The sequence below is a fragment of the Pleurodeles waltl genome, chromosome 5, assembly GCF_031143425.1.
Source record: "Pleurodeles waltl isolate 20211129_DDA chromosome 5, aPleWal1.hap1.20221129, whole genome shotgun sequence".
NCBI classification, from domain to species: domain Eukaryota; kingdom Metazoa; phylum Chordata; class Amphibia; order Caudata; family Salamandridae; genus Pleurodeles; species Pleurodeles waltl.
The window spans coordinates 771211058-771233808 of NC_090444.1; the positions used below are offsets into that span (position 1 = coordinate 771211058).

General features: G+C 47.5%; 1 protein-coding gene across 1 annotated transcript in view; it reads right to left on the reverse strand.

The window, feature by feature from the left end:
- The window catches only part of DTD1 (D-aminoacyl-tRNA deacylase 1), a 581115-nt gene that overhangs the window by 410282 nt on the left and 148082 nt on the right, over nt 1–22751 (reverse strand). The window contains exon 3 of the mRNA XM_069234729.1: nt 6294–6529. Within this exon, the coding sequence (XP_069090830.1) occupies nt 6294–6529 (236 nt within the window). The remainder of the gene's footprint in view (nt 1–6293; nt 6530–22751) is intronic.

Below are 22751 nucleotides of genomic sequence, written 5' to 3' on the forward strand. Positions count from 1 at the left end.
TCAGGCTGTCCTTCAGCGAACCCTGCAATCTCTGGCCTCAGCACTTATGGCAGCCATTGTCCCTGTGTCCAGCCTCCCCCCTCCAACTTCCTCCACCCAGACCCAATCCCCTGTACCCCAGCCCATCCCAAGCACACCTACAGACCAGCATGCACACAAGTCAACATACACAAGTAGCTCAAGCAAACATAGGCACCACACACACCACAGGCACTCACACAAGCATCAGACCCATACAGACCCAGCAACATCCACTGCCTCCACTGTGTCCCCCTCCTCCTCTTCTCCCTCCTCCCTCCCAGTGTCGTCTACACACACACCTGCATGCACCACATCTACAGGCACTAGGACTCGCACCAGGACACCCAGCACCACAAGCCGCTCACCTGCACTCACCACCTCCACTGCCATTTACACGTCCCCTGTGTCCTCTCCCAGTGTTTCTGTGACGCCCCCTCCCAAAGTACACAAACGCCGGCAATCACTCACCCAACATCCATCCACCTCACGACAGCCTCCAGTACCTGCACCCAAAACACCTAAAGTGACACCTCCTACAACCACCTCCTCTTCCTCCACTCCCAGAGCCCCTCCAGCTACCCATCCCAGTGTACGTCAGAAACTGTCCCTATGTCAAATTGACCTTTTTGCCACCCCCCTCCAATTCATCAGTCCCGTCGTAACGCCTCAGCCAAAAAGCCTCCAGTACCAGTGGTGCGTGTACCAGGTTTTTGGAGTGCCCCGTCCACCAGGGCAGGCAGTAGGACCCGGAGCCAAGGCACTGTCAGCCCACCCCCTGTAAAGGCTCCGAAATTGGAGAGTGGATGACGGGACCGTGTCAAGACTCCTGGTGGGACAAACAGTGAATTGGGATCCAAGGCGATTGGTGAGTCATCTGTAACTCAAAAGAAGGTGGGGAAGGTCCCGAGGAAGTCTCCCCAACCTGTTGTGAGTGTCACGGCGGAGAAGTGCGCCATCATTTCCGGCGGTCCAGACACAACCGCCAGCACCGTCGTTTCTGGTCAGGAGACCACCGCCAGAGTCACAGCCCAGGAGGGCTCAAGTATCGTCACTGGTCAGGAGACCACCGCCAGAGTCATAGCCCAGGAGGGCTCAAGTATCGTCACTGGTCAGGAGACCACCGCCAGAGTCATAGCCCAGGAGGGCTCAAGTATTGTCACTGGTCAGGAGACCACCGCCGGAGTGATAGCCCATGAGGGTCCAGAATCCCACAGCCCCGCTGGGCAATGATGGAACGTCAAGCCACACACCAATGTCCAGTGTGGAGTTCGTCATTCCACACACCAATGTCCAGTGTGGAGTTCGTCATGCCACACACCAATGTCCAGTGTGGAGTTCGTCATGCCACACACCAATGTCCAGTGTGGAGTTCGTCATTCCACACACCAATGTCCAGTGTGGAGTTCGTCATGCCACGCACCAATGTCCAGTGTGGAGATCGTAATGCCACACACCAATATCCGTACCAGAACCGCCATGGCAAAGCACCGCTGAACAAGGCCAAGACTGCCATGGTGAAGACCGCTGAACAGGGCAAGGACCGCCATGGTGAAGACCGCTGAACAGGGCAAAGACCGCCATGGCTAAGCACCGCTGAACAAGGCCAAGACTGCCATGGTGAAGACCGCTGAACAGGGCAAGGACCGCCATGGTGAAGACCGCTGAACAGGGCAAAGACCGCCATGGCTAAGCACCGCTGAACAAGGCCAAGACCGCCATGGTGAAGACCGCTGAACAGGGCAAAGACCGCCATGGTGAAGACCGCTGAACAGGGCAAAGACCGCCATGGCTAAGCACCGCTGAACAAGGCCAAGAATGCCATGGTGAAGAACGCTGAACAAGGCCAAGACTGCCATGGTGAAGACCGCTGAACAGGGCAAAGACCGCCATGGCTAAGCACCGCTAAGAGACTGTGGCTTTGCACTCCCCAGGATGTAACAGTGGGCAAGCCACCCACTGTAGAGACTTGAGAGACTGTGGCTTTGCACTCCCCAGGATGGCACAGTGTGCAACCCACCCACTGAAGTGACTTGAGAGACTGTGGCTTTGCACTCCCCAGGATGGCACAGTGGGCAAGCCACCCACTGAAGTGACTTGAGAGGCTGTGGCTTTGCACTCCTCAGGATGGCACAGTGGGCAACCCACCCACTGAAGTGACGAGAGACTGTGGCTTTGCACTCCCCAGGATGGCACAGTGGGCAACCCACCCACTGAAGTGACTTGAAAGACTGTGGCTTTGCACTCCCCAGGCTACATCAATGGTCATGGAGCCCCGTCGTGGATCTGGCTTCGCATTCATCTGGCTGAGCTGCCCCCCGTTCCCTTCCCCCTGAGGTGCCTGTATTGTTTCCATCTGATGCCCCGGCAGTGTTCTCTCGGATTTTGGTCAGGTATCTATTGTGGGCGTCGCCCATGCATTTTTGGACTGTTGGTGCACGGACATTGTTGTGTACATCTCTGCACTACTTCTTGTATTGTACATTTATTTTTGACTGATTTCGTGAAATATATATCCGTACATTTTTTGATGAGTAGTATATTGGCACAATACAAAGTTTGACCGCTATTCGATTTGTCTTTGCATTCTTCCGGGGGGATTGTGGGTTGTTAATGTGATATTTTTGACTGCATTGGTGTGTATGTTGTAATATGCAAGGGTGGGGGTGGGGGTGTTTGGTGGGTGTCCCCGTAACTTTTGCCTCCCCCCTCCCCCGTGTCGTAGGTGCTGTACTCACCGGTTTGTTCTGCACCTACGTCGCTGTTGGTCGTAGATGAGCAGGAATGCAAGGGCAGGTAAGATTTGTAGTTCCGGCTCCATGGTGTCCTCGTGGGATGTGTTGAGGTGAGCGTTTTCCCATAGCACAAGCTGTTTCCGCCGTGTTTTTGTCCACCGTGAATCCGCCCCGGAAAAGGTGGCGGATTGGTGTGTTGTGATAGTGTGGGCGGTACATTGTCTTCCGCCTGTCTGTTGGCGGTGACCGCCGCGCTGTTTGTCTGTACCGCCGTGGCGGGCGATGTGTTAAAGTGGCTGTCTTAGTTGGCGGTTTCCGCCAGGGTCGTAATTCCCTATTTTTGTCCGCCGGGCTGTTTGCGGTATTACCGCAGCTTTAACACCGTCCGCCAGGGTTGTAATGACCACCTATATGCTGTAGTGGACAGAAAATTGCGAATGACAGTACAGTAGATAATAGCTGCTTGGAATACAGTATATGTGAGTATAACATACATATAATTTTAAGGTCTTGGCTGAAACTGAATCTATACCAATCATTGGCATTGGGACTGGCACTGGCTGCTGAGCTACTGACTTTTCCAATGCTTTTTTTTCTTTAGATGGTTCTTCATAAAGTATGGGAAATAAACATTCCAAGATTGCCACCCATAGGTGTGCATGCATGGAGATGCCTATTTTTGAAAGATTTTGCTCAACTTTACTGAAAACTTTTCAGAGGTGACCCCCAGGTGCTTATAATCAAATCGGTATACGTGCGTACCACAGCACTTGTAGGTGGCTTCTGTGTGCCCTTGAAGCCAGTCTGAGTTTTTTTGCCAGTGTTTTATGAGCTGAGAGGTGTGTTTTGTGTGAATGGGTGCTTATATGCTTCTTGGTCAGAATACATTGGTGCTGGTAGTCATGTTGATTTCTGAGTATTTGTGTATTCTTGTGTTTTGTTTGCTGTGTATGTGAGTGTGCGCACGTGTGTGTGTGTGTGTGTGTGTGTGTATGTGTGTATGTGTGTAAGAGCGCACACAAGGACACAAGAATGTGAGCTTGTTGAAATAAACCTTAATCTATAGTGTAATGCAAAACAGTTCTGGTGGTTAGGGCACCAGCTGTGGAACACTGCAAATCACAGGTCTGCATCCGAATAAGGCAGCTTAGTGTATGATAATATTGCTGTGAATAAGACAGATATATCTTCTATGATAGTGAGAAATATATACAGTTAGTGAGAGATAAAAAAAAAAGTAAAGAGAAAGTCAGATAAGGAAAGAGGTGAATGAGGAGGGGGAGACTAAAAGAAATAAGAGACAGAGAAATTAAAAATGGAAGTTAGAAAGATATAACAGCGAGAACGGAGAAACAAGAGAGTTAAGAGATATGCAGCGTGCAAACGGTGCGTGAGAGAAACAGTGAGAGACAGAGAGAGAAAGCACAAGAGGCATAAAGAATGAAGACAGACAATTGAGACTTTGAGAGATGATGAGTTTGAATAAGGAGTGATCAAGAATGCAAGCGTAACACTGAGGAAGAGAGAGAAAAGAAGCAACAGAACAAAGACTGGCTCACTTTTCGTGTTCCTTTATAGGCTGTCTTACGTGTAGGAGTCAATTCCCAATCCGTGAAGGAATTGGAGATGTTGAAATGTAACCCCACGTCCCTCAAACTTCCATCTGAGCAACGTCTACACCACAGCGACACCCAATGACCGCTATATGGTTGTAATGGCAGCTCCGAGAGAAGGACAGTACACGCCTCTCAATAGTCAGATGATACAAATGATCATCTTTAAAATGTAAATCTTCATTGCTGCCGGCATTTTAAAATCTTTCAGCCCTCTCTCATCCGTGCATGTGCAGTAAAGACTCTGAAAGCCGAGGGAGGAGTTCTAGTCTCAGGGCTCCTAACACTGAAGAAGAACTATATACCCTTGGTTGTGGCAGCCCTGCGTTGAGGTAGGCACACTGCATGTACACACGTTACCCAATGTTTAATGAAGTGCCCACCAGTGGAAACTTTAAACAAAAAGTTTCTTGCTTCGTGTTCCGTGTCTGCAGCTGGGCTTCCCATCGCTGTAAAACTAGGAGCATTTTCAACTGACTGTTTATGAGAAAAGAGGAGAGTTGATTTTAGCAGCGACTGTCTTGGTCAATAAAATCCAGGAATGGCTATTATTGGTCATAACAGTTACAAGAAGAGTGGATCCTTCAAGAGTTGTGAATGCTCATGGATTTAGATGAATGCCGATTTAATAGGATTAATGAAAGGGAACCTCTTTGTGTGCTCTCCAGTCCCAGGGTGAGCTGCCTGCAAATAGGCAATCTGCTGCCCCTCACAGTCATGGAGGCCAGTGGGTAAAATGGGCTGACCCTTCCCCTATACTGCATGCCCCGGTGGGCGAGAGCAAAATCTGAACAACAGCATAACAGCCCAGAGGATGAGCAGGACTGGCTGATAGCTGGTCTATCTATGTATATGTAAGGATTTTTTTTAAATAAAACACCTTGGCTAATGCCACATCTAAAAAGGCAGGACTATAGTCTATCATATTCCACAACAATATAAAAATGGCCAGGTTTACGACGTTTCCTCTTTGCTTTCTCAGAAATTACCCACGTTAATATTTGAAGACTTTTAACAACTATCCTCTTGTAATTTCTCGAGTTTATAAGTATTAGCACCACTCAGGCTTCTTCCTGCTCACTGGAAAATACAGATCCCGAATCATGGGATAATATGTGGTGCAAGAAAGCTTTCAAAGGGTGCAGATCAGAGGAGGATTACAGAAGATCCCCAACTATGGGAAGTTACTAGACGAACCAGTCTTCCCATAGTGAAGATGAGAAGACACCATGCATTTAAGTACTTAACCAAGAAATCAACACTAGCTGCGTGTAACCCCCGAGTATGTTAAACACAGCAGCATTCTACCCCTCATAGGATACGACTAACATTTGTATCGAATTATGCTGTGTCCATTGGTCTCACTCTTCCTCCCATGGTGGTCATACCTTCTCTCCTCTTACTGACACCTTTATGTGTGGCTTTCAGTTCCTCTGACTAATGAAATGAGACAATTTACAAATTATGTTTGTGGTTGCTGCTTTGTGAAATGCTGTCAAGGGGTTGATGCACTAAATGTTTTATTAGAGAATTAGTAGGAGGCACATTCTAATTACGAATCTTCTGTAATCGGATGCCATTGGTCTTATGTATGGTGCGTTATTTATGTCGGTGGTTCCAGGAAGAGGGCACTGGCACTGATTTGTCATCAATAAGCACTGAGTGGGATCAAGACAGAAAGGGAGGGGGAGAGAAAAACAGCAAAAACAATGACAAAAGTAGAAGACGAGGACACCCAGGAGACAGGTGAGGAGCAGTGTAGAGTGGTGAAAGAAAGAGGTGCGAGATGTGGAATCAAGACGAAGCAACCCCGGCGGTGCTTCAGGGATCTCAGGAAAAAGTCAGGGTGCCCGCGCGTATTTATTCATTTATTTATTTATTTCGTTTTTACAAATGAAGCCCTGGTCATGTAGCCATGCTCCCATACCTTTAACAAGTTCGGGCTTGTAGGCTTTCCGTAGTTGCTCCACAATGTCATTGTAGAAGGGCTCCGCCAGTTCGGAAGGCATTGCCATGTGGAAGTCTGGCTTATTCCCCTTTAAGGTGCATTGAAGCGTAAACTGGCTAATGCAAAGCACCTCGAACTGCTTGTCCATCACGCTTTTACACCACGCCTTCCCGCTTTCATCTTCAAACAAGCGCGTGTTCAAAACCTTCCGGACCCTGTTGTGATAAAAAAAAAAGAAAGGAAACAATCTTCAAAATGCATGTTAAAGGAGAGAAAAACCAATGGTCTGAGTGCTAAAGGAATGAAAGTGCCAACCAAAGAAGTCGGGAGTAAAGAGTGGTATCAACATAAACATGATAAACCAGTATCAGGAGTCTTAAACGTAAGACTCCTTAGTCCAGTGTAGAATCTTACTGCACGATCACTTACACACTTCAAACACACCTCTTTAATTAAGTACGGTTAATAAAGTAAGTCATTTCCCAGCAATAAAGATGGTCGCAAATTTCCTGGGTTCCAGTGCTTTCGTACGTGAAATTGCTAGGTGCGAGAATACGAGGCCCAAGTGGAAAGGCACCACATGAAAGTCCCACCTGCCAAGAGCAGAAGAGAGGTTCAGCCCAGCGCCCTGTCAAGCCCACTCGCCACCCGCACAGCAACATGCTGTGGTCTGTACACTCTCGTTTACCAGCGAGGGAGACCGGGTGTTAAAGGGTCTAACTTGCGTAACTGCATAAAACTGGTCAGGAACAATCTCCCAGAGTTACTAATTGTGGCCCAGTTATCCCCCGCAGAGCTTAAGGGCAACTCGTATTGGGCCACAAGGGTGAAATGTACATTGTAAACAGGATAAGCTACAACATTCTTTCTTTTAACTAACTGAACTTTATGTGCGCATATAAATACATCAAGTACTTCGAATCTTATCACCGACTGCGGAGGTGAAAGGAATTACTTCGTGCAATGTAAGCACAATTCACTTGTTTTACATCATTATAACCCCTGAAAATACGCTTTGACTCCATATGTGCTGATAAATATCCTAAACACGTGCCTTCCTTCCTTACCACTAAAATCAGTATTAATTAACAAACCACTTACGGAACCAGATTCATCCAATGGCATCTGTCTATGAAATGACACTGTAGAAAAGTACTCACCTGCAGTTGTAAACTGGCATGATAAGGACATCTAATAACAAATCAAACTGATTAAAAGAAATAACCTTGGAAGACATAGTCCGAAGACAAGTTCCGGGAATATGAACAAAAACAGAACTCTTGACTCGGGTGCCTTAAGCAGAGACACTGAACTGTACTCTGGGCTCGGCCTAGGGCTGTGCGACCGGCGCCACCCGTCCCGGGTGCTGACTTTGGTAGGGGCGCCTTGCTTGCAAGAATATTTTAGTTTTAAAAGCCCCTACTGCAGCGTTCCTTGCCTCCAGCAATTTTCAAGCAACAATAAAAATGTCAAGATAACTGGTGATTAAACTTCTGTCTTAAGACAGTTCAAGAGTTTTCTCTAGTGGAAGCTTTAAGGTAGCGCAGGAGGTTACTATGCCGCCTGCAAAGAGCACGTATAATACCATACAGCTCACAAAGTACATATCCCGCAGATAGGTCAGTGGGTTATTGCTTTTGTCAGAGAGATCCTTTTGTTACTTACAGTTTATAAATTAAAATCCTAATACAGAACAGTAAGCTTTTAACTGTCATCAAAGAGCTGCATGAATTCCGCAAGGTACAGATTAAAGCGTTATTATTTTCCCCCCAGTCTTTTATTATCCTAATGTTGCAAAAAGGGTTTAATTGGGTATAAATCAACCCTTATTATTAAAGGGCACCCCAACCATGGTGTTACATTTTAAATTCTGAGTTTGTGCTTCACCAGATCAACCACTCAAACTATGCAGCCTACCAGTATGGATGGTATGTGACTCCTATACCTTGTAGTGCTCTGTCTTATGTAACACTTTTTATACACTGATTTACACACTTATGACTGTTTCTGTGTAATGTGTGCGTGATGTAAAGTGTTCTGACACACTACACTGGCATCAGTGGTGCTATAAAAGTAATTGAATGCATCTGAGAGAGAGTGGTCACGGAGACTTAAGTGCACTGTTAAAGGGTCGTAGTGAGGGAATATGTTTGTGGAGGTGGTCATTGGGGGGCACCAACAGACATTGTCGCACAGGGCGCCACCACTGCTAAGGCCAGCCCTGACTATACTTGTCAACTCACCCTCAAATAGGGGGTGTCACCTTCTTTTCAATGGTCTTCGCCGTCTTAGGAAAAAACATGCCTCTGCAAATTTCAATAGGTCAACCCACTTTGCAAAGCTGCATCTTCCTCCTAAAGTAGTATATCCTTCATTACCCCTCATGGGGTCCTCTTCGTCCCAGTCCTAACAAATGAGGCATGTCCCCCACCCAACAGTATTAACACTGAAAGTCCTTCTTTATTTATTTATAATTTTTTTTATTTTTATATAAAAGCTCCTCCCCCCTGCCTCGTCCTGTTTTGTTTCCTGACCCGAGCAGGTCCGCTGATTGTCCTTCCCGTCACGCTCTTCTGTCTGTGAGTACATTTCCCTTGTCGATTTATGTTTTTGAAATGTCTTTGTCCTACCTTGTTGTTCCGTGCTGCTGGAGAGCACAGTGTTTTTTTTCTTATCTTGCTCTGATGCGCTCCCTGTCCATGTGCGGAGCTGGGACAGGGTGCTCTGTTGGTGTCGGGAGCGCAGCAGCATCGAGGGACGCTTGGCGGCTTCCTCTTGTTTACGCATTTCTTTGATTTGGCATCATTGGGGCACTTTCTGTGTGGTGTTTGGTCTCGCGAGGCGAGATTTGATTGCCATAGTGACCCCATTGATACAGAAGTACGGGTGCTGCTATAGCACGTCGTGTTACTTCTGTGTTGGTGAACTTGCATTCCCGCTGTTATGGCTAAGCAAGTGGATAAGCGTCTCCATTCATAGGTTTCTGTGCAGGATGTGTCTGAGGAGATCCTGCATATTTCTAGGGATGATTTGCATTCCTTGGTGAAAGAGGCGGATCATGCTGCCTTGTTGGAGAAAGAACTTCCTGCTAAGCGCCAAAGGTTGGATGATGAGACTCTTGATCAAGAGGACTGTAGAGGTCTCTATTTCCAGTCTGATCAAGTTAAAGAGGTTTTGTCACATATTTGTGCTCAGTTGGGATTTCCAGCTCAGCATGCGACTGAAGTGGAATGTTTGTTGCAGTACAATGCATCTCCTTCTGACCGTTTGCCCTTCCATGATGTTATTCACAATCTCCAGCTTAAGGAGTGGAGTGACATTGACAAATTGGCTATCCCTCGTTTTCTTCATAAGAGGCATCTATTGGAGGGCTTTGAGGATAAGATACCTCAGCTCCTTAAAGTTAATACAATTTTGGCTTCTATGTCCTCTTCTTCCGCTTTGGCTTCAGAAGATGCTGTCCTCTCTCAAGCGACGGATAAAAAGGTGGAGTCTGCCTTGAAGCGTGCTTATGCTGCCTCTAATTATGGAATCCGCACCTCTTCTCAAGGACTTCCATGCCTTGTTTTATTGTCTCCAGGCTCATGATGATCCTTCTGACTTGTTGGCCAATATGGAATTCTTGTATCAGTTTTTGTCTGATGCTATATTTGATAGTCTTTGGGCCTCCACTGCTGCAGCCGGCGCTTCAATTGCAGGACGGCGCTCCTTGTGGTTGAAATCCTGGCAGCTGGAATCTGGCCAGCAATCCCTCATTTGTAAGCTGCCTTTTTTGGGACGGACAGAAGCTGTTTGGTCCTGAATTCAATGACATAGTGGAGAAGGCAGCTGAAGAGAAGAAGATTCTATGTCCTTCTAAACAGGGAAGGGATAAAAAGCAAGGGTTTTTCAGACATAGGGCATTTCAGTCCACGGAGCGTCGGACCTACGGCAGTGGGGGGGGAGGGTCGCTGCAGGGCTTTTCTTCCTCAATAGAAGCAAGTCATCTCCGATGCCTGGGTCCATTCCATGGTGGAACACGGTAATCAGATGTGGTTCAAAGATGCCATTCCGCCTCCTCGGTTCTGGCATACTCCTTCTCCAAAGTCTTCAGAACTTTGTCACAGTCTCCAGGTGGGCACAGAGTTGCTCTTGTTGAAACAGGCAATTGTTCCAGTTCTGGAGTTGCAGAGGGGTTTGGGATTTTACTCGACTCTGTTTTTCGTCCCAAAGCCAGACGGTTCCTTTCGGCCCATACTCAACCTCCGGGCTCTGAACAAGTTTGTGCTTGTGAAACATTTAAGGATGGTGTCCCTTCCTTAAATCATTCCTCTTCTCATGAAGGGGGATTTCTTAGCTTACTTTCACTTCCCGATCCATGTGGAGAGTCAGATATTCCTGAGGCTCTGTCAAGGAGACCAGATCCTCGGGGTTTGCGCATGTTCCCAACATGTCCACCTCTTGGCAGCTCCGAACTCCGCTAGTTATATAGCACTGAGTTAATGAATGGCCAAGTGGGGGAAAGGGTTTTGGGTTTGAAACAGCGGGGAAGGAGACCTGTGGAAGCAAGAGTTAAACAACACAATTGCAAGATTAATCACAATGACTTTCAATAAGTTTTGTTTCAAATAAACATTTATGCTGAAAACGTGAATGGCCTAAGGCTTCACTATAACTAGGCCTCAAGAATCTAGGCACCTGGAAATCAAGAAATGTTATACAAGGTTTTCTCATGGACATTCCAGATTTAGCATATTACATTTTGAACAATAAACTCTCTCCAAAATACTTCTTAGAACAATCTCTATATTGTAGCAAGAATCAAAGAGCACATGTTTTTTTCTCTGCATGAATGAACTGTACAAATATCATGAATAACGCTTCTATGTCACTCTCTGATTAAGAGTTTCTATACTCAAATGTTCAGGGAATATTATGCAGTTGAATCAAAACTGCTCATCTAAGTTTCAATGTCTAGAAATGATCGCGCACTCCGCGGATCTGTATTTCAAAAGTTAAACGCCAGGAAAGAATTGCGCATTCTGTTGCCGATTCGAACATCTAGATTTACATACAATGAAACAATCATGCACAACGCCGATCTATGATTCAAGAGTTAAATGCCGGGAAAGAATCGCGCACACTGTTGCCGATTCAGAATTCACGATACCAATGTCATGAAATGATCACGCACACTGCCGATCTGAATACCAAGAAATAAGTGCCTGGAAGGAATCGCGCACACTATTGCCGATTTGGATTTTACAATGTAAATGCCATGAAATGATCGCGCGGACTGCCGATCTGAATGGCAAGAAGTAAATGCCTGAAATGAATCGCGCACACTGTTGCCGATTCAGAATTCACGATTCAAAGGCCATGAAATGATCGCGCACACTGCCGATCCGAATGCCAAGAAATAAATGCCTGGAATGAATCACGCACACTGTTGCAGATTCGGAATTCACGATACAAATGCCATGAACTGATCGCACACACTGCAGATCTGAATGTCAAGAAATAAATGCCTAGAAAGAATCGCGCACACTGTTACCGATTCGGAATTCATGATACAAATGGCATGAACTGATCGCGCACACTGCCGATCTGAATGCAAAGAAGTAAATGCCATGAAAACAATCGCACATGCAATTTCAAGTTTAGGCCCAAAACTCAAGTGTCACTGGAAAACGGAGTCGGGGCTTTAACCCAACCTCCGCCTTACCGCCCAGCTTGAAGATCCCCAAATAAGCAAGTGCAGGCCTGGAAATGACTGGATAGGCCTCCGGGACAGGAGCTCTGGAAAATGCTGCTGCTCTGCACCGGGACCTCTGAATAGTGAGCACGTGGAGCTGGGCTGGCTCCCTTATATGGACCCAAGCCCCGACCACCAGCCACATACAACCATGCTGCAAGAAAGGCTTCTAAAAAGTCTTAGAATAAAGGACCACACCCTGTAGTCCTGTAAACAAGGCTTGCAAATGAACAATGAATTACAAACAGCATTAATGACTTTTCAAGGTGAAAGCTCTGCAATGCAAAAGGTTAACATAGTGCATAGAAACACACTGCATGAAATATGCCTCTGCAAAGGACTGGGTTTTTGCATTTACGTCGCCCGTAGAGCGCGCACTGTCCTGATGTTGACAGGTTTACGGTCTTCGACCAGCTCTTTCAGTTTCAGGTCCACCCTTTCGGCTTGGCCACTTCACCCACAGTATTCAAGAAGATATTGGCCCCTTATGTTGTTTTCTTGCATTTGCAGGGTGCTGTCCTTTATCCTTATTTGGATGATTGGTTACTGTTGGACCTGGCCCTTTTTACAGGGTCATTCCCCAAAGCTTTTGCCTTTTACTCCTCATTTTTCTGACCCTTTTAGGCTGACGTTATGACTCTGGATATTTTACCACTGCTAATCAGTGCTAAAGTGCATGTGCTCTCCCTTCTAAAGTTGGTATGATGGGTTTATACCTAATTGGCATATTTAATTTACCTCTAAGTCCCTTGTTCAGTGGTATCTCTATACCCAGGGCCTGTAAATTAAATGCTACTAGTGGGCCTGCAGAGCGGCTTGCATCACCCACTGAAGTAGCCTTTCAAACCTGCTGGCACAGGACCTGCGTGCACAGTTTGCTGCCACAGGGACTTGGCATGTAAATTTACTTGCCAGGCCCAGAACTCCCCTTTTACTACATGTAAGTCACCCCTAGGGTATGCCCTAGCTAGCCCTATGGGCAGGGTGCTATATAGAAGGCAGGACATGTGGCTGGTTGCGTGGCCTGTCCTGGTGGTGACAAACAGCCTATTTGGTTTCTCACTGCTGTGAGTGCTGCATTCTCATAGGATTGCATTGGGAATGCTCTGCCTACTGTCTAGGGGGTATTGTCTGATTTATTAAGGGGTAGTGTAGGCATGTTTGGTATGGTTGTAATGGTAGTGAGAAATGCTGCTTACTGGTGTAGGTGGATTTCTTTATGATCATTACAGAAATATCACTTCTAGAAAGTGAGCATTTCTCTGTGCTTATGACTCTGGTGCTCTGCAGCTTGATTCCAATCCACGTCTGGGAAGAGTGACAGTTGGGCTTTGTGCATACCTTTCAGACAGCCCATACACAGGGAGGGTGGAGGTGCCACAGAGGTGCACCTGCATACTGAATAGTATTCCTGGGCTGAGATAAGGGAGAGGCAGAGCACACATGCATTTGTGAAGGCTGTGCCCTGGCCTCATACAAAAGGGTTGTTTACCCCAAACTGATGTTTGGCTCCTGTGTTGGAGGAGAGAGTGGACACTCATAGACCCAGCTCTGACTGGTTTAAACCCCCTCTCCTACTCATTGAGTATGCTTTGCATAACTGAGTATTCCTGGGCTGAGAGAAGGGAGAGGTGGGGCACACATGCATTTGCAAAGGCTGTGCACTGGCCTCACACAAAAGGGTAATTTACCCCCAACTGATATTTGGTGCCTATGCTGGAGGAGAGAGGGGACACTCCTAGAACCAGTTGTAACTGGTTAAAACCCCCTCTCCTCATTGAAAATGCTTTGCAGAACTGCGTATAAGTACAGGGGATTTTTCCCCACAATTTAGACATTCTTGGGACACCAGAGACACTTCTGGAACTGGACACGGAGCCCTGCTGAATGGTCTCACCAGGACCCACTTAGGACTGCTGATTCTGTGCTGACCTGTGATCTGCTAGGTCACTAGGAGAATCTGTCACCATCTGCATCCCTTGTGCTGGCCTGTTGTTGGGCCTTCTAGCCCTGCGTTTTCCCCGCCTCATCTGTCTCCAGGGGCAGGGTGCTGTGGCCCCTGACCCCTGCAACTATCCAGCATGAGGAGTGCTTCTTTATTTTATACACAGCACCTGGAGAGCGCTTCTCTGTGCTCCCCCCTGCGCATCTTAGAGAAGTGTCATTGAGGAGATTCACCGCCGCAACCCAGGCTCACTAAAGTTGCCCTAGCGCCGGGTAGAGCGCATTGCTGCTGCCCGGAATCACTACCGCGTCCCGGGTGCTCCAATAACGTTGAGTGTGTTGGTGGCACGCTCTCGTACATGTCCACGGGGCACCACCACAACAGAGATTGGAGCTGGCGCACTCCTATTAGTGCCCCCGGGGACAGGGTTAGCTCAGAGGTGCCCCTGGGGCACAAGCCAGCGCCTACTAAGGCCCAATCACTGCTGCAACCAAGAGAGACAGGAGCAGCCCGCCGAAGATTCCCCCCAGCCGTCTCCAGGAGGAGCGCGGCTGGCAGGCAGAGGTGTTGTCCTCTTCCCCGTTTATCCAGCAGCCACCTCGAGGACGTAGGCAGCTGCATGCAGGACCGCAGGGCTCGGACGGAGAGGGAGTTCCTTTCCCCCAGCCACTGCCCTAGGGGCTCGGACACCCCAGCCTCATTAGCCTCACTTCACCCCCCCCCCTCCCAAGAGGGTCAATCGCGACCAATGGGGGGGGGGGCCATAATTGTCAGCACCCGTTTAGGTGCGGGCCCCAGGAGGGGCCCGGCACCAAACCAGAGGGGGTGCGTGCTGCACCCCTCCGCCCAAGATCAACACACGGCCCCCCGTTTTGCACAGGGAGCGCCGGGGACCCCTGTGTCCACATCTCAGCACTAGAGGTGCTTGGCATCCGAAAAACAGGTACTCTCCCAGAACATATGGCTGCCCATGTTCCTAATATGGACATGGTGGATTAATTAGGTCAGTCTGTGACTTTTTGCACCATCTACGTGCTGATGTGTCTTTTAGGGGCCGGACATGCTGGTATGTGTTGATTACCAACCATATGGTTTAATAATGCTCTTGGTACAGGCATTTATGATACTTTGATGACAAATATATTTCTTTAGTAATGTGATTCCTGACTACTGCTTATGTTGCAGAATTCTGAGTACTTATGTGTTCTAGTGTGACTACTGCTCATTCTTGCAGAGTATTAGTAACCTGTGTAACATTCTGACAACTGCTAAGGCAGCAGGGTATAACTGGCATGTAATGCTTGGTCCAATTAGGTTTTGTGCAATACAGTTTATTTTTACATGACTCAGGGCCTGATTCTAACTCTGGAGGACGGTGTTAAACCGTCCCAAAAGTGGCGGATATACCACCTACCGTATTACGAGTTCCATAGGATATAATGGACTCGTAATACGGTAGGTGGTATATCCGCCACTTTTGGGACGGTTTAACACCATCCTCCAAAGTTAGAATCAGGCCCTCAGTGTTGTGTTTATCTTGTGGTGTACATATTGCGTCACGTGTGTTGTGTGTGTTGTGCAAACACTTTACACATTGCCTCTGGGTTAGGCCTGACTGCTCGTGCCAAGCAACCAAGGGGGTGAAGCAGGGGTTATCTTGGATGTGTAACTCCCTTGCCCTGACTAGAGTGGGTGGGTTCAGGCTGGCTAAAATGCATCCCCTAGCCAACCAGAAACCCCATTTCTAACAGTTACTTTCTGCATCCTCTCTTTTCGAGGCTCAGCAACATGTGGAGTTGGTGCTGGGAGCCCTACACGACTTCGGTTTCCTTGTGAATCTTCCGAAGTCTCACCTTGTTCCCTCCCAGTTGAAGATGTTCATCAGTGCTCGTTTGGATACCTGACTGGGTGCTGCCTTCCTACCGGACGACAGGATTCTTTCTCTTCAATTGGCAGTGTCAGACTTGCTGACTCGTTCACACAGTTCTGCAAGGTGCTGGTCGAGGGTGCAAGGCCTGTTGGCAGCCTCCACTTCTGTGGCCGTCTGGGTGCGGTTTCATTTGAAGCGGATTGTGAATCGCATCCTCGCTCACTAGGATCCCTGCTGCCAGGACTACAAAGTACTGATTCCTCTTTCTGACCAGGTGACTCGTGTCCTGTCCTGGTGGTTGGTCTGGGACAATCTGCTGGAGAGTGTCCTTTCCCAGTTTCCTCCCCCAGTTCTCTTGACAACGGATGCCAGCGAGTGGCGTTGATGTGCGGTTCTGGGTCACCTAGAGAGGAGGGCTCCTTGGTCTCTGAGTGAGAGCCGGCAGTCCTCGAATTGGAGGGAACTCATGGCAGTGATGCAGGTCCTCGTTGCTTTTCAGCCTCATTTCCTGGGTCAAAATGTGGTAGTCAGGACCGACAACCAGGTGGCCAGGGCTTCCCTCAACAGACAGGGGGCAGGAGGTGCGAGTCTCTCAATCAGGTTGTATCCCAAATGTTTGCTTTGTCAGAGACTCAAGTTCTCCTAAAAGCGGTATACATCAGGGGGAGATGGATTATTGGGCAGACAGTCTCAGTCTAAACCTTCCGTCCACTGTGATGTTTCACATGGCCGGCCTTTTTTCCTCTTGATTTGCCAGAGGTTTGGGGTTCCCTGGCTGGATATGTTTGGATCCCATGACCATTGCCATCAGTTTTGCACAGAACTTTCTTCTCCTCTGGCCTGGGCGGTGGATGCTCGGTCTGTCCCTTGGCCATTGGGGCCACTTTATGCTTTATCTCCGATCCCTCTCCTGCCCCGGGTTCTGCAGAAGATCAGGGTGGAACACTCATGTGACCCTCATTGCTCCTAACTGGCCTTGCCGTCACTGGTTTCCTATCCTGCTTTCTCTGGCACAGGGGAGCTATCTGGTTCTCCCTCACAGGCCCTTTCCCCTTCATCTTCCTCTCCTGTCTGGCTTGTTGGCGTCCAGGTTATGTCTTGGAACAGGTAGGTTTGGTTCAGTTGGGCTGCTCTTCTCAGGTTGCTTTGGACATTCAGTCTTCCATGAAGCAATCTATATTGAAGTCTTATTCCAAGCATTGGAGGTCTTTTTCCTCCTGGTGTTTTTCTCATTCAGTGGAACCTGCTGTTGTGGCTTCTTTTCGGATCCTGGACTTTCTGCGGGATGGGTTCTTGAAGGGGTTGGCCCCAAGCACTCTGTCTGCCCAGTGGGCTGCTATCCGCCCTTGTCGCTCTTTTTCTGGTGACTTGTCTTTTTTCTCTCCCATGGTGTTACGCTTGCTCTGTAGTTTCAGGCTGCAGATTCCTCTTGTCCCTCGGTTGATTCCTTCATCAGATTTGTCCATTGTCCTGCAAGGTCTGCAAGGGGCTCCTTTTGAGCCTTTAGAAGAGGCTGATTTGCTTTGGTGTTCGGCTAAGGTGGTTTTCCTGGTGGCCATTACTTCGGCTAGGCGTTTGGGTGAGCTGGGTGTTCTCAAGGCAGTCTTTCCCTACCTGAAATTCTTCCCGGATCGGGTTGTGCTCCGGCTGGATCCTAGGTTTGTTCCTAAAAAAATTTGCCATTTCATTTTTCTCATGAGGTGGTTTTGCCTATATTTTCTGATTCCTCTTCATCCCTTTCTTCTTTCTTGGATGTCAGAAGGGCTCTTCTGATTACTTGGGCCGTACAAAGCCATTTCGGTTGTCTCACTACCTGTTTGTGGTTCGGTCTCCAAGGGTTCCATGGTTTCCACCCAGACTCTGACTAGGTGGGTCAGGCAGTCTATTGCCTGTGCTTATGTTGCTGTGGGGGAATCTCTTTCTGCTGATATCCAAGGGATGTCCACTCGGGCAGTTTCCACTTACTGTGTGGAGGCTGGGGGGAAGGGGGGTTCCCTTTTTGTCATTTGCAGGGCAGCCACTTGGTCGTTCCTCACTCATTACAGTCTTTCTGTGTGTGAAGTTTTTGATGGTCATTTTGAGTCTGCAGTTTTGTCAATTGCTGCTAAGTAATTCTGTTTTGCTCATTAGGCATGTTTGCTGGTGTCACTTTGTTGCATCTGTGTTTTCTTTCTGCTTGGTTACTTCCTCCTTTGTTAGGACTGGGAAGAGGAGGACCCCATGAGGGGCAATGTTCCATTACCTACCGATAATATTCATTACCTCAATTAGGAGTCCTCCTCGTCCCAGTCCTCTTCCCTCCCTCACTCCCTCCCTGTTGCCCGTTGCCTGGCTCTGCTCGGTAACATACAGGACGAGCCGGGGGAAGGAGCGGTTTTCTAAAAAAATAAAAAATAAAAGAAGGACTTTCAGTGTTAATACTGTCGGATGGAGGACCAGCCTCATTTGATAGGACTGGGACGAGGAGGTCCCCTAATCAGGGTAATGGATATTACCGGTAAGTAATGGAACATTCACGTTATTGGGATCACCCCTTTCACGAGTCACCAGGCAAATGGGTATGTTGTACTCCAGACAAAGGAAACATTCCCGAGCAAGGCGAGGTGGAAGCCGGCCGATGTGTGACAACGCCGGCTTGAGGTGCTCCAGGGATTTCAGATTAACCACTTGCTCCAAAAGTTGTCAGTGGCGGCAATGACTGTGGTGAGAGTTGCCATGATGTCAAAGATCGCTGGACCTAGAGGAGTTGCAGTGGTTCCCCAAGTAAGCGTCACGAGTGAATGCACCTCATGGAAGACACAGATACTCAGTCCCTGTTTATCTTTTCTTCTGCCGCTTCTTCCGTCTTCCGACATTTGCCTCACCGCAGGCACACCAGCCTCAGTGAAGCATGACAACAGACCAGAGAATCTCAATGGATTCTTCCGAGTGCAGCCTCTGGCTTAGAGTCCCCATTAAAGCCCCACCCCACCTGCTGAGCGATAGCTGCCGTCAGCAGTGCTGGCAGCAAGCTTTTATGGTCAATTCCTCCCATCACTTCACTCTCATATAGAGCATAAGGAAACTTGGACAGGCAGTCCATGGGAGACATGGTTGTTCTACAAAAACAGAAGTGAGACTTTTTTTTAAATATGTGGTGAAGTGCAGTCTGCGGGTTCTGAAAAGCAATGCCAACATGTCAACCTCACAACTGCAGGATACCGCAATGCGAGTTGTTAATTTGCGCTTTGCCCCCATTTCTTAAAAACAACCCCCCCAGGATATAGCAATTTCGCAATTTGAAGAAAAAAAAATCGCGAAATCAGCACTTTTCTAAAATTCCTGTGATTTTTACAAAAGTACGTACAAAATTTGAGTTTCTGCCTCTCCATTTTCTTATTTAGCACAAACTCGATACGAAGGTATTGATACTGGACCCGAAGATATTGGTGCTTCCCTATTACAAACACAAGAACACAGGAACAGATTTAGATTAGATATAGATGTGTCCACTAGATGGCACTAGAGTCAACCAGTCACATCTGGTAATAGTAAAATCAACCTTAACAGTGCTCCGTGGCACCCTTCCTGTGTGTGATTCAGTCATACTTTCAAGTTGGAAATTGGGAGAGAGCGTTTAGTTTTTCGTTTTTTTATGGCCGCAACGTATTTACAGCCAACATAAAGTAGTGGTAGTGTTTATGAATAATGTGAAAAAAAGAAATTGCAACAAAAGTACAACTTTATCCCTACGCTGTCCTCTCTTTCCCCCTCCCCCAGAGTACCCACCATCTTCCAGCTAATAGGAGAGTGCTTAGTCAGTGGATGTTGTGTCAGTCTCGTCAGTGGCCTTTGCCTCCACAGGGGGGTCATATCGGTTAGTCAGAGCAAGCACAGATATTTAGGACATGTCAATTAAGGTCGCCAAAGATGCCTAAAGGAGTCCCCTGAGGTTTGCAAGACCAGGGTGAGCTTTTCCATCCCTAGGATGTGGCAGAGGGAGAGGAGCGAGCTCAGGTGTGTCAGGATTGTGGCGAAGCCCCAATGTGCAAGGATAGCTTCATGGGCTGCCCCTAATGTCAGGCCAATGTGGCGGCCTCTGCGGGACTTAAGCAGAAAAGTGAGTGTGTTGAGGGAAACCTAGTAATGTGTGAGCTGGGAATCTGGGAAGTTGATTGTTTAGGCGTGTATCGATGTCAGTAAGGACTGATTCCCAGAACTGTGCTAACTTGAGGCGGTCCCAGAGGATGTGGAGCAGGGTCCCAGGTGACCCAGAGTTGTGCCAGCAGTCTGCGCTGCGAGTTGGACATCCTTTTTGTATACGGGGGGTAAAAACTGTAAACTGTAAACTTCACACTTGTATAGCGCACTACTCACCCGTTAGGGTCTCAAGGCGCTATATGCATTCCGCTGTGGAACCCCTCCTGGCTTTTCCAGGTGAGGCGCCCACTCCTGGACAGCCCCAGGATGAAGCCAGGCATCCAAGCGCAGAGAGGGCCGTTGTGGAGATTAAGCAAGCTATTGCCCAGAGTTACAGAGTGGGACCCATTAATTAGATTAGGCACTGAGGCGAGAATTAGCTGGTCCAAGGGAATTGAGCCCAAGACCCGCCGAGGCGAGAATTGAACCCTGGTCCCGGGCCAGATCTCTGCATCAGGGTCTGCCGCTCTAACCATTGTGACACACTTCTCCTGGGGGCGCAAGGTATCAGTAAGTGACAATTTGGGTAGATGTCTATATACTAGCAGTGTTGCGAGCTGTGTGTCTCTTATAATACATCTCCGTCCACACCCTAGGTGAGAGTGGCATACCTAACTCCAGCTCCCAGCGTTTCTGTCCTGGGGTTTTAGGTAATGTGAGGACGTGTAGTAAAACACTGTATAATTCTGTGATTATGTGTTTGTTGATGTTTTGGTTATAATCCATTGTCTCGATTGATGTCACTGGTCTTTGTGCTCCTGCTCACAGGATGGTGTGTGAGAGACAATGCTCAAACTGTAAGTAGCATAATTGTTATGTTTCCAGGAGAGAATAATCCCCTCTCAAGTGTTCAAAGAAGAAGAGAACATTCTCGTAAAAAAATGGCCTATAGATCGACAGACAGCCTTTCGCCATGGGTGGAATACGGCCTGATCTAGGCCAGTTATTACTGATTCTGTTACCCTGCATTCATTCTTAAAGGACAACAGAGGCGCTTCCCTGTCACCTGTCATGAATCATACAATGACTGTAATGTTGCATCAACCCAACTTATGCTCAGCATTGGCGCGCACCCAGCCTCTGTGAGGAGCATGACAGCAGACTTGGAGGACGACAGCCAATTGCTGTTCTGCCTGTTGGAGCCGCTGTCCTGCCCCACAGGACATGTGGCTCATATCTCACTAGCAGCTTGAATTAATTCTCTTCCATTGACAAATGTCCTCTTAGAAAATAGTTAAACGAGATTGTCAAGTAGTTTACCAAGCTTTAACCCCTTCGCTGTGAGGCCTTTTCCCCCTCTTGTGCCGAGCCTTTTTTTTGGATAGTTGGGTCAGTTCGCGCTTAGGCCCTCATAACCTTTTGTTCACATAAGCTACCCATGCCAAATTTGCTTCCTTTTTTCCCCAACATCCTAGGGATTCTAGAGGTACCCAGACTTTGTCGGTTCCCCTGAAGGAGACTAAGAAATTAGCCAAAAGACAGTGAATAATTATCATTATTTTTTTTTAATGGGAAAAAAGGGCTGCAGAAGGCAGCTTGTGTTTTTTTCCCTGAAAATGGCATCAGCAAAGGGTTTGCAGTGGCAAGGTCACCACCTTCCCAGCTTTCAGGAGCAGGCAGACTTGAATTGGAAAACCCAATTTTTCAATACAATTTTGACATTTTACTGGGACATACCCCATTTTTACTATTTTTTGTGCTTTCAGTCTCCTTCCAGTTAGTGACCAAAATGGGTGAGAAACCAATGCTGGATCCCAGAAAGCTAAACATTTCTGAAAAGTAGACAGCATTCTGAATTCAGCAAGGGGTCATTTGTGTAGATCCTACAAGTGTTTCCTACAGAAAATAACAGCTGAAATAAAAAAATATTGAAATTGAGGTAAAAAAACAGCAATTTTTCTCCACGTTTACTCTAACTTTTTCCTGCAATGTCAGATTTTTGAAAGCAATATACTGTTACGTCAGCTGGACTCTTCCGGTTGCGGGGATATATAGGGCTTGTAGGTTCATTAAGAACGCTAGGTACCCAGAGCCAATAAATGAGCTGAACCTTGCAATGGGTTTTTATTCTATACCGGGTATACAGCAATTCATTTGCTGAAATATAAAAAGTGAAAAATAGGTATCAAGAAAATCTTTGTATTTGCAAAATGGCCACAAGATAAGGTGTTGAGAAGCAGTGGTTAGTTGCACATCTCTGAATTCCAGGGTGCCCATACTAGCATGTGAATTGCAGGGCACTTCCCAAATAGACGTCTTTTTTACACACTGCCTTTCATTTGGAAGGCAAAAAATGTAGAGAAAGACAAGGGGCAATAACACTTGTTTTGCTATTATGTGTTCCCCCAAGCCTCCCGATAAGAATGGTACCTCACTTGTGTGGGTAGGCCTAGTGCCCACGAAAGGAAATGGCCCAAAACACAACGTGGACACATCACATTTTTTCACAGAAAACAGAGGTGTTATTTGCAAAGTGCCTACCTGTGGATTTTGGCCTCTAGCTCAGCCGGCACCTGGGGAAACCTAGCAAACCAGCGCATTTTTGAAAACTAGACACCTAGGGGAGTCCAAGATGGGGTGACTTGCGGGGCTCTGACCAGGTTCTGTTACCCAGAATCCTTTGCAAACCTCAAAATCTGACCAAAGAAATACCTTTTCCTCTCATTTCGGTGACAGAAAGTTCTGGAATCTGAGAGGAGCCACAAATTT